The sequence below is a fragment of the Carassius auratus genome, chromosome 22, assembly GCF_003368295.1.
Source record: "Carassius auratus strain Wakin chromosome 22, ASM336829v1, whole genome shotgun sequence".
Lineage (NCBI taxonomy): Eukaryota > Metazoa > Chordata > Actinopteri > Cypriniformes > Cyprinidae > Carassius > Carassius auratus.
This window is the reverse complement of record NC_039264.1, coordinates 17,283,352-17,295,099: the sequence shown is the minus strand read 5'-3', so window position 1 is coordinate 17,295,099 and position 11,748 is coordinate 17,283,352. Positions and strand designations below refer to the sequence as shown.

At 37.8% G+C, this 11,748-nt stretch overlaps 1 protein-coding gene and 1 long non-coding RNA gene across 3 annotated transcripts; one reads left to right on the top strand and one right to left on the bottom strand.

Moving 5' to 3' along the window:
• Positions 1 to 4,268: 4,268 nt before the first annotated feature.
• Positions 4,269 to 6,171, top strand: LOC113039849 (uncharacterized). 2 transcript variants are annotated; one of them, XR_003275091.1, is made up of 5 exons: positions 4,269 to 4,882; positions 5,005 to 5,125; positions 5,545 to 5,637; positions 5,813 to 5,924; positions 6,034 to 6,171. It is a non-coding gene; the product is annotated as an uncharacterized LOC113039849 (long non-coding RNA). The 2 variants fall into 2 exon arrangements; XR_003275090.1 differs by having other exon boundaries at positions 4,270 to 4,882; positions 5,794 to 5,924.
• Positions 6,172 to 8,605: 2,434 nt separating this feature from the next.
• Positions 8,606 to 9,413, bottom strand: LOC113039848 (piggyBac transposable element-derived protein 4-like). Its single transcript, XM_026197957.1, has 2 exons — positions 9,086 to 9,413; positions 8,606 to 8,927 (listed from the first exon to the last, which is right to left on the bottom strand). The coding sequence occupies exons 1-2, from the start codon at positions 9,411 to 9,413 to the stop codon at positions 8,608 to 8,610; spliced, it is 648 nt and encodes a 215-aa protein (XP_026053742.1). The 3' UTR covers positions 8,606 to 8,607.
• Positions 9,414 to 11,748: the final 2,335 nt, after the last annotated feature.

The following is an 11,748-nucleotide window of genomic DNA, read 5'->3' as shown; positions in this document are numbered from 1 at the left end:
ATAATCTGAAAAGTTACAGCGCCATCTGGTGTACATTCTGAGAAATATTCAAGCTTCATATGTGCGACGACATTCAAACATATCAGGAGAGAGAGAGAGAGAGAGAGAGAGAGACTTTGACTTTTAAGGTCTCTTTATTACAAAAAAAAGTTTAAAAATTATAAATTGCCATCAATTTTTCTTTTTTTTTTTTCTTTTTTTTTTTTTTTTTTTTTTTTTTTTTTTTTTTTTTCGACAGCATATTAAAACAAACATTCCTCAAACATAAAAAATCAAAACTTCATCAGAGTCAACTTCACAAATGCATTGATTAACTTCCCATTTATATTTAAACATCTGCAGATCATTTATCAACTTATAATAGCTATACTCTATACTAATACGGGATTTTATTAATCCCCTCAATATTAAAATAGCATTAGTTGATCCCTTTTCGTTTAGTTTACTTTTCCTTGACAACCATATAGCCATCTTTGCTTGCCCAAATAAAAAGTTTAATAGAACATGACTCCTCATTTTACTTTTGCTATATTTTGGGCCAAAAATAAACCTTTCAGGTGTGAATACTTCCCCTAGAGCTTGACACCACTCTTCAATTTTATCTAATATTGGTTGTAATCTTTCACAATTAAAGAATAAGTGGAAAACAGTTTCTTGAGTTCCACAAAAAGGACAGCCCTCCTGGACTTGTGGATCGAGGTGTGCTCTGTGTCTGTTTGTGGCTATTATACCATGCACAATCCTCCATTGTAAGTCTCCAGTTCTTTTCTCAATAGGAGGTTTGTACAAGGTCCTCCAGCAGCCTTTAGGGGAAACACCTGACCCAAAAAACTCCTGCCACTTCGACTCCTTCACATTCTGAAGTTGAAGAAGATGAGATACCTTTACACACAATCCATAAAGATCTTTCTTTCCAGCAAGTCTAAAAAGTCCCGGCTGGGGTGTCTTAAAAGAAAGCAGACCATTTTCCATTTCTTCCCATGTTCTAAAATCAGCAGAAAAAATTAGGTCCGGGAAGACAGGAAGCTCTTCCTCTTCAGCCGGTGTCTCTAATAACAGTCTATAATCGGGTGGTAAAAACTCAAAGATTTGATTCAACAGTCTGTCTGCCACTCTGACTGATCTCATACCCAGTTTTAAAGCCAAATGTTCAGCAGAAATCCATCCTTTTTCAGAAACAAAATGTCCAATTTTGGTCATATTTGCAGTCCACAGCATTTTTCTGAGGGATCCTGATTTAAAAGCATCTAGATCCAGTGATGCATTAAAAAACAGTGGTTCTTCTCTCAGCCATAGCCCCTTCACACCATTTGGTTCTCGAGAGAAACTGAAACAATTCCATATATTTAACATTGATCTGTAAAAAGTTGTCAATCCTGTCAGGTTTAGCTTTCAGTGTCCATCAGAAACAGATGTCGGTCTAATCCCATATTTCCTGCTCTCTTCAAAAGGGCACAGGCTGTCCCAGTCCAGCTTACATCTTCATCATACAGGAGTCTCTGAGCCGCCTGAAGTCTAAAAGCTCTGACTCTGGATTTAATGTCCACCAACCCTTGTCCTCCTTCCTGTGTTGGCAGATAGAGCACTGGTGCCTTCAGCCAATGTTGTCCTGACCAGAAGAAATCCACCAGGCACTTTTGAATTCTTCTTACCAGGTCTTCCGGAGGCTCTAAAATCATCATTTTATGCCACAACGATGATGCGATCAGGTTATTACAGACCAGGGTTCTCCCCTATAGGACAGCTGGGCAGCAACCATTTCCAGTGAGACAACCGAGCACACACTTTTTCCACCAGTCCTTCCCAATTTTTATTTTTATATTTATCTGTCCCTAGAAAAACACCTAAATATTTAAACCCTTCTCTCCCCCACTTCCAATCCACCAGGTAATGATGGACTAATAAAATCTTGGCCACACCACAAAGCATCACATTTTTGCCAGTTAACTTTGGCTGAAGACGCATTCCCATAACATTCCAAAGCCAACTTTACACACTCAACATCATTTTGATTACTAATTAAAACAGTGACGTCATCCGCATATGCAGAGAGCTTGATAGGACACTTAAAATCCAATGTATTGACCTGTAGACCTGTCAGCTGTCTTCTCAGTCTGCATAGTAAAGGTTCTATGGCTATACTATACAACTGACCGGAGATAGGACAGCCTTGCCGAATTCCTCGTTTGACTTTCACAGGAATACTGAGGCCACCAGCCATTTTAATCATGCATGTGGCTCCAGCATACAGTAGTTTTTATTTTGGAGATAAAAATGTCTCCAAAACCAAAAGCTTTTAAGGTATCAAAAAGAAAAAGATGGTTAACTCTGTCAAAAGCTTTTTCTTGGTCTAAAGACAGAAAACCTATATTAGTTTTACTGTAAGAGGCAAAGTCAAAAATGTCCCGTACCAGATGTAAGTTATCTTGTATCGATCTATTTTTTATACAATATGACTGATCTTTATGTATTATTGTATGCAGTACATTATTACCCTATTGGCCAAACATTTTTGAAAAAATTTTATAATCGGAACCTAAGATTGCTACAGGTCTCCAGTTCTTTAAAAATGTCAGGTCACCCTTTTTAGGGAGAAGTGTAAGAACTGCCCGCTGACAACTGAGAGGAAGCACAGCTTCTATGATACATTTCTTGATTACCTCAAAATAATCAGCACCAATAACATTCCAAAAAAACTTATAAAATTCAGCAGGTAGTCCATCCAGTCCTGGGGTACGTCCTGAGGAAAGTCCCATAACAGCATCAGTGAGCTCTTCAAAAGTGATTTCAGTGTCTAAAGATTGTCTGTGTTCCAATGTTAAAACAGGAAGATCTTGAAACAGTTGATTTCTGCACTGTTCATCTGAGTCGTCATCATCATACAGATTAGAATAAAAATCCACAGCAAGTTTCCGCATCACTATAGGGTCTGAAGTATTATGTCCATTGTTGTCCTTTAAAATGTACATCTGCTTTTCTTGACCTGCTTTTCGCTCCAAATTAAAAAAATAAGAAGAAGGTCCGTCCATATCTCTTATCGTTGCAAAACGGCTTCTTACAAGTGCTCCTTTTACTTTCTCATTTAAAAAGGAGCTTAGCTGATTTTTCTTTTCAATCCATAGATCTTGTAGATTCCCAGCATCAGTATCATTCATTTTCTTTTCAATGTCCATGATTTCCTTTTCCAACCACTCCAAAGTCTTTGTCAGAACTAAAGAGGAATGAGATGTATATTGTTGACAGAACCCTCTAATGTGCACCTTGCCGACTTCCCACCATTGAATAACACTTTCATAGGTACACTTTTCACTTTTCCAAGCCTCCCAAAAACATTTAAAATTCTCACAAAAAAGCTTATCATCCAAGAGTTTGGCATTGAAATGCCAGTAATAACTCCTATGCTTTCTTTCAGTTAGTATATACTCAACTGTAATAAGCTTATGGTCAGAAAAAACTATTGGGGTGATGGCTGTATTAACAATCATATTTCTCATATTGTGTGATATATAAAATCTATCCAAACGTGCAGCAGAAACACTTCCATTACCGACTTTCATCCATGTATACTGCCGTACTGATGAATTTTGTTCTCTCCATACATCTGAGAATTTAAATTTTTTATAATATTAGCTAAAGATATACTTGACTTTGGATGAGGTTCTTCTCCAATCCTATCTTGTGTAGAGTCTAAAGTGCAGTTCCAATCTCCACCTAGTACAATAACATCACCATCCTGCTGCTGTTTTAAAAAGTGCTCTAGTTTATAAAAAACTGTACTCTGTCTTCTCCTATATTAGGATGATTCTGATTCTGTACTAGTAACGTTATGAGCGGGTATTTTGAGGGCTTGGATGAAGGGCAATCTGGCGAAACGTAAGTTCATTTAATAACAAATACATCGCAATGGATTATGTTTAGTAAGTGGATCATGGTTTCTGCGCTGATGACACCTAATTTATTTACTTTATATCTTCAAGACTTAAATCCTCATATGCACATTATTGCTGTTACTGTATTTAGGTGTTGTTGCAAAACTCAAATGTAAACTTTTCATGATTATGAGGTTTTAACTGACTAAAGTTATGATTAATGACTTTATATATTTGAATGTTTGATAGACGTGACGCCATTACGTCATCGCCAATGACGTCATTACGTCCAGCGTGAAAGAACCGATGAACCGGTTTTTTCAACCGGTTTATTGAATCGAACCGTCCGAAAGAACCGGTTCGCGGAAAAGAATCGAACTTCCCATCACTAGTAACGTAGTGGTAATTTTTGGTAATTCCATGACTTACCAATTGACAACGTAACTACGACGTCGCATTCCCGTAATTTTATTACCATCACATTACCAACTCGCAACGTCGTCAGTACGTCCTTCCAACGTGACCAGATAACCAAGAACGTCCCAGACAGGTCCTCTGTTGGTAATATATTGGTAACTTCATGACTTACTGGCAACGTAACTACAACGTCGTATGCACGTAATATCATTACAATATTTTTTGTACGTTCTTTATATGCTCTCTGAGTATAGAGCTATTTAAAAAGTGTGATTAAACTTCAGACACAAGATTAAACGTTCCTTAAAGATAAAATATGTTTATTTTCAACAAGTCAGAATATGGACATGCTTTTAAGCTTTTAATGACGTGACATAGAGTGGCGCGCTTCCACAACTGACGCACCGCGCGCACAGTATTGACAAGAAAAGAGTTGTGAAACTTTCTATCTCGTATGGAGTTATAACGTGAAATAATGACACAGACTGGCTCATCATCTCATCTGCAGCAGAGACTGTTGTATCAGAAGGACAGCGCGTTTGTTTGACGCACTTTTCACTTCAACTGTGTCTGACAGGAGAATTTAGCTTTCTGAGGTGAGTCTTACAATTTATAATAAATAAGTGGGTTGATAAAATGTATAAAACAAAGTAAAAACAAAAGTCTAACGTCGCTAAAACCTTTTTTTATTATTTTATTGTTTTTATTGGCCTTCTAGCCGTTGAGTTACCATGGCAACCGCGTACACATCAGCTGCTGGAGAGGAGAGGACTCGTCTGACATTTTTTCTGTTTCTCGTCTGTTATACCAAAGAAAAGACCCACAACTGCGACAGATTTGTTAAGTAACACGTTAATATTATCCACAGTCTACTTTAAGTACTTTTTATTAATATTTATACCTCTGTGATTATGGTATTTTTCTTGAAATGTCTGCTATCAAGTATTACGCTAGCATAGAAACATAATTAACGTTATAGCATATTAGATTTGAGCTCTTAATGAAAGTTTGGGCTTCTAATTACCTCTTATGCGTAAAGGATCGGTTTTGATTGCTTTGTAAATGTTTTTGATTGTAATTTGTCAATAGATAAATGAAGTAAAGTTAAGCTAATTAATTTAACCTAAAAGTCTGCATTGTAGAGTCTATCAGTGACGTCACTTGCGGTCTAAAATGGGCTGAAACTATTTCAAACCACTGTTTCAAGCTTGTTCTGATTTATCATTGTAAACAAATATTGATAAAACATTTTTTACAGTGATTTCAGGAGTGTCTTAAAAACCCTCTAAAACAGAAGGGAAGTTCCAAGAAAATGTCTAATGGGAGCTGCTGACAGAGATAGAAAACACAGGTGATCCGAGAAAGCTTATTAAATAACTTCATATTTATTTTTTACAATATATCATCATGCATCTTTAAAATCTAAACATGTGAATTCTGGTATCTAAAGATGTTTTTGTATGTTTTCCATATTACTATTTTTCTTTTCTGCATTTCCCCTCTCTAGTTTGTTTATTTCTAATAAGGAGCTGGAGGCCGTGAAGAAACAGATCCACGATATCGTGGAGAAGCAGGCCCAGCTGAGCGAGTGGAGAGCTGTGCTGGAAATATTCAGGGGTTGATGCTCATAAGTCCAGGGTAAGTATACAGCTAACCCTCCTACCACCTCTACTCTGTGTGGTTCTCTGCAAAGGCCCGGTGTACCCAGGATGCGATCTTCCCAGCTGTCCTTCACCGTATTTAACAGTGTAAGACATGAACCAGGCCCTGGGCGACGACCTCTCTCCATCCGCCGCCTCCGGTCTTCAGGATCTCCACCAGAACCCGATTCGCTCCACTTCGCGAGACAGAACAAAACGCTGTGATCATCAGAGACTCCATCATCCGGCATGTTTGTGCTATTTTAGCTGAAGGTAAAGTCCACACTCACTGTTTCCCTGGTGCTCATGTTCTTGATATTTCTGCACAGATTCCCGTGATCCTGAAGGGTGAGGGGAGCATCGGAGTGGACATGCTTCACGCCGGCGTTAACGACACAATGCTGCGGCAGACGGAGACACTGAAGAGAGACTTCAGGAGCCTGATCGAGACGGTGCGCAGCACATCACCTGCATGATGATCATCGTGTCAGGACCACTTCCCATATATAGACGAGGACATGAAAGGTTCAGCAGACTTTTTGCTTTAAACGAATGGTTATTGTCATGGTGTAAAGAACAGAAACTGCTTTTTGTTAATAATTGGGATCTTTTCTGGGAGCGTGCTAGGCTTTTTAGATCTCCTGTTGGACAACATCTCCAGGACACGTCGCTCCATATGACTAGTAAGCCAATTCTCAAATAACTGCTATGATGACTTTTGTTCTACACGCTCAAATAGAAGTACTTGTGTTGTCCAATCAATAAAGATTGTGTTTGTTCCAGTGTTAATTTTGACAGGCATTTTTGATTTAGCATTAGTCTAAACTCCAGCAAACTACTGTTATAAGCATGAGCCCCATCAGACTGGTCGTGTCGGAGGTGTTTTTTTTAAAGAAATCCTCAATGATAAAATAAATATTTCATTTTTCTCTACTCCTTTTTCGTAGAACATGCATTTTCACATCAATTTATTAAAAGTAAAAAAAAAAAAAAACATGTTTAGGGCCCTATGAAATGTTTATTTGTTTCCCCAGCATATTATTTTTTTATTATTATTGTTAACAAATTCTGTATTTTAGCATGTCTAACTATTTGAATGCATAACACAACATAATTTATTCATTTTATTTTTTCTTAAAGGTAGCCTTACTGATATAGATATCATACCTCAAAGTGTAGTTACTGACCACTTCCTTGTATCGTGCATGCTGCATATTACTGAGATTAACTATATTTCCAAAATGAGCATTATGAATGTAACAGCCTTACATTACATTTATAACAATCATTGTTAACCTTTTCGCACGTAAGTTCTAAAATAGTCAGACCAGCAGTCTGGCGTGAGTTTTTTTCTGCGACCGTTATTTTGCAATCAGTCGCGTTCTAATTTCCATGGAGACGCATGAACCTTGTCATGTGACATTTCAGTCAAAATGGCGCGCACACGATGGATAACCGTCTGCAGGTGAGTAGCTTGAATATTTCGCTTTATTTATTTATTTTTTATTCAAAACCTCTCAAATAATTTGTTAGCGTGTACCGACTATGGTTGAAATGGTTCTGTTTGCTGCCCCCACCCCTTCCCCTCCACTGCTGTGAACTTCGCTTGCACATGGTACTTTGCATCTCCCCCAGAACAGCCGCGTGACAATCAGTGCATCTCCCCCAGAAACGCCGCGTGACAATCGGTAAGTATTAGTATTTAGTTGTTAATTTTATGTTTCATAATCCGTGCATTCAGGAGGTAAAGTCAGGGTTCAGTTGAATTGATACGTTATACATAACGTGAATATACCAAAGCACATATTTGACGTTAAATCAATTTTCTTGTTTGTTTTAGTATATTGCTCACCGAGTTTTATATCTCTCGATTGCAAAGCAAATCAAAAGATGCCATGTTTAAGCAGAGTAAAGCTACATGGTATGATATTGTTAAATGATATTTTCCTAGCCTACAAAACATTTGAGCAAGCTAATAAGTGAAGTGTGAGTCTATACAATTATTATATTAATATATGGTCACACCTCACTTATCAGCTTGCTCAAATGTTTGTATAGGGAAATATAATTTGATGATGTCATACAATGTAGATTTTACTTTTTTTGTAGAAGTAGTGCAGCTGTGCATATAGCCCAAAAAGAATGTATGTTTTGGGCTTCATGTATGTTTTATTAATGTAAGAATAGAAAAAATATAAATGTATACCAGTTTGTATTAAACAAAAACGTTTATTATCACTATTACAAAACAGAAAACAAATATATTTACAATGACTAACAATTAAAATAGTATCATAAACAAACACAAAATCTGTAAATACTCTGACTTTTGGTAAATGTTTTTGTTTAAAATAAACTATATTATACATACTGGTACCTTTTATATTTAATAATATAATTACAATAAATTATAAAGTATCATCATAAATTCATTAATATAGGCTACTCTGACTTTTTACAGGCTTAATAATGCTTCATGAAAACCAGTCATCATATCCGCTTTGTAAACAAATATAAAAACAAATATGTACAATAAATATTAAACAAAAAACTATAAATATACTGACTTTTAATAAATGGTTTTGTTTAAAGCAAACTATTATACACACTTAATATGATTACAATAAATAATAATTAACAATGTATCATCATGAATTAATATACTTTGACTTTTTACAGGCTTAATAATGCTTCAGTGTGTGGTACTCCTCAAAACACGGGACAGCACACAAGGGAGTGTTGCATGGCACACACATGTGCTTGGTGAGGCGCCTCTGCTTGCCCTTGCGTGTGCTGGAGAGGCAGACCTTGCAGTGCCGCCTGGTCTTGCTGCCCTGGGAAGTGGTCTGAGGGACTTCAGATGGGAAATGCCTGGCTGTAAGGCGCAGAGGAGTGTCCAAGGCAGGACGCCCGCCTTTGGTTGGACCTCGCAATGTGCTGTACTCCTCCAGCAGCCCTCTCATCAGGTTCGTCCTGAATTGTAGGGAGGTGATTTCCTTTCCTACTCATAGTAGAGCACATCAATAGGAAGTGAGGAGAAAATATTAGTATGTGACAGTGTGGTCTGTTTATTATTGTGAATTTCTTAACACTTTAAATTACATTAATTAAAAATTAATCTTTTTATCTCGTTTATATTTATTTGTATCCATTTCTCACCAGTAATTTGCCGGTAGACGATGTGGCTGTTGAGTAAAACCGTGTCGAGTACATGAAAAAATACTTTCTTGTACCACTTGGTAGACTTTCTGGTGCATTCATGAAAACCAGTCATCATATCAGCTTTGTCAACTGCACCCATCTTTTTGTTGTACTCCAGCACACAGGCTGGCTTCATCATTGGTTGCCCAGTGAGGTGATCCAGCTTGCCTGTGGCTGCCATACCAGTTGGATGGACTGTGGTAAGGACATGAACATCCCTCTTGTCATGCCATTTTACTGCCAACTGTGACCCATTCTCTTTGAATTCCACCTCACCTTTTTTCATCTTGCAGGTGAACTTTGGCATCCCTTTTCTGTGTCCGCGAACGGTCCCACAAGCTCCAGTGCCAAGTGACAAGAGGTGCTGGAAAAGTATGGGACTACTGTACCAGTTGTCAACATATAGAACATGACATTTGCTTAAGTAAGGTGCTAAGAGTGTCATCACAACGGACCCAGAAATCCCAAGTCCTGGGTAATGTTGGATGTCAGTGGAGGATCCGGTGTAAATGATCATGTCCTCCACATAACCAGTTAGCACATCACACAAAACAAAAAACTTGATCCCAAATCTGTGCCGTTTAGATGGAATGAACTGAGGAAATGCCAGCCTGCCTTTCCACTTCATCAGAGACTCATCCACACACAGATCCCTGTATGGCACAAAAATGCGACGAAAAGAGGAGGTGAGCGCAGTGAATATGTGTCTGATTTTTTTCAGCGGGTCATTGGAAACTGCTGTCGCATTGTTTGCAAAGTGAAGACAGTGGAGGAGCAGAAGGAAGCGATCCTGTGAGAACAAAGACCCAAAAAATGGGGTCAAGAGCATGGGGTCTGTGCTCCAGTAATCACGAAGTGATGGTTTTTTGATCACACCCATTAAGAGAACTGACACTAAAAATGTGTACATTTCAGGGATATTTGTTGGAACCCATTTAACCAGCTTCCCTTTCATTTCCTTCTCTTGCAAGTCAGAGGCATAGCGGTTTGTTTCCTCCACAATTTCTCCCATGACATCTTCCGTTAGAAACAATTTAAAACAATTTACCTCACTGGGTGATTCTGGGGGATTTTGCACACCACAGTGCTGGTTGTTAAAATTGCCTGGGCCAGGAGGATAAAAAAGGTTGGTTGCCTTCCACAACAATGAGTTTAATGTTACCTCTTCTGCCTCATTAGGAACTGGTGTCATCTCTTCGTCTTCAAAGTTGTCCAGAGCTTCAAGATTTGGGGGAAGATCCTCATCACTGTCACTCTCTGCCTCGCTGTCAAAAATCTCCTCATCAGAATTAAAAAAAATGTCCTCAATTTCCTCATTTGTCAGTTTTCTTCTTTTGAATGTATTATCTGTCATTTTCTCTTATGTTGGTGAGCTGGATTAAAGTTGTCTCTTTAAATTACAACAAAGGCGATTGTGAGGTAACGGTGACGTCAGCTTTACATCAGTTGTCAGCGGGAAAAAAAAGACTCGCAATCCATGACAGTTAAAATATTTTTATTTTTTTATACAAAATATTTACAAACTTGTAGTTATTAACATCGTTAAATATATGTAAGTTAACTCCTAATGTGGTATTAATTTAAGAAAAAAAAACATGTTTGTTGATCGGTAAGTTATCACATGACGGGCTATGGGCGCCGCCATTATTTGTTTACAACACTGATGGAGAGTTGGACTTAGAGCCTGCTGGATTTACAACATGCAAGATCATCCATGTTTCCCGAAATATATGACTGTAACCCCCGCTTCACTGCATCTCACGCGACGCTCCTGCTTGACGCTCACACGCTGCTTCTGGAGTGAATGCACTCATTGATTAACATGCACGCACGTCTGAAAAAATACCCGCTGTTCACGCGTCGCTGACACTTGCGTTGTGAAACAGCTGTTATCTACAAGGTATGTGTTTGACTTGAATAAATATTAATATTACATGTTTAAAATGTTCTTTTACTGTTATATATATATATATATATATGAGTGTGCAATAACAACATATATTTCTGTTATTGTGTAGTGTATTTTAAAGTGAATGAAACATAAAATAAACATTAAAATACATTGAACAGTTGTGATAATAATTGTAGCTGAGCACGTCTGTCTCTGGCTCAGTGCCAGTCAAAGCGGGAAAGCAGTGAAAGCTAAAGTTTGACATTTTGAATTTAGCAGTTGATCACGTGATTTACTGAACGTTCTAATCACACCGGTGTGATCGTACGCTCCAGGGACCAGCCAAGACTGATCACACCGGTGTGATCGTACGTGTCAAAGGGTTAATGTTTGAATTGTATTTCAGGGCAGTTTGTGAAGACAGATAATCAGGAGAAGTCAGTTCTAGATCCACCCTCCACACCAGACCTCTGTCTCAAGAGGATTGCTGTCTACTAGCATATTGTGTTCTCTTCAGACTTCGGGGGATGCAGATATTACTCAGGGACACGAACACTTGAATATTGAAAGAATAGAGAAAGTAAGATATATTATATATATATTTAGATATATTTTTGTGGCAGTGTGTACTGGCCATAATGCTGTATGATAGGTGTGAGATTCATTAAACTTGATTTGGTATAATACATCTGTTCATAAGCTATTGGATATTAATTTCAATTAATTATTT

Coding starts and splice junctions, on each gene's coding strand:
- LOC113039848 (XM_026197957.1), bottom strand. CDS start 9,413: ATGAAAAAAGGTGAGGTGGAATTCAAAGAGAATGGGTCACAGTTGGCA. Junction 8,928..9,085: donor CGTCTACCGGCAAATTACTG/GTGAGAAATGGA, acceptor TACTATGAGTAG/GAAAGGAAATCACCTCCCTA.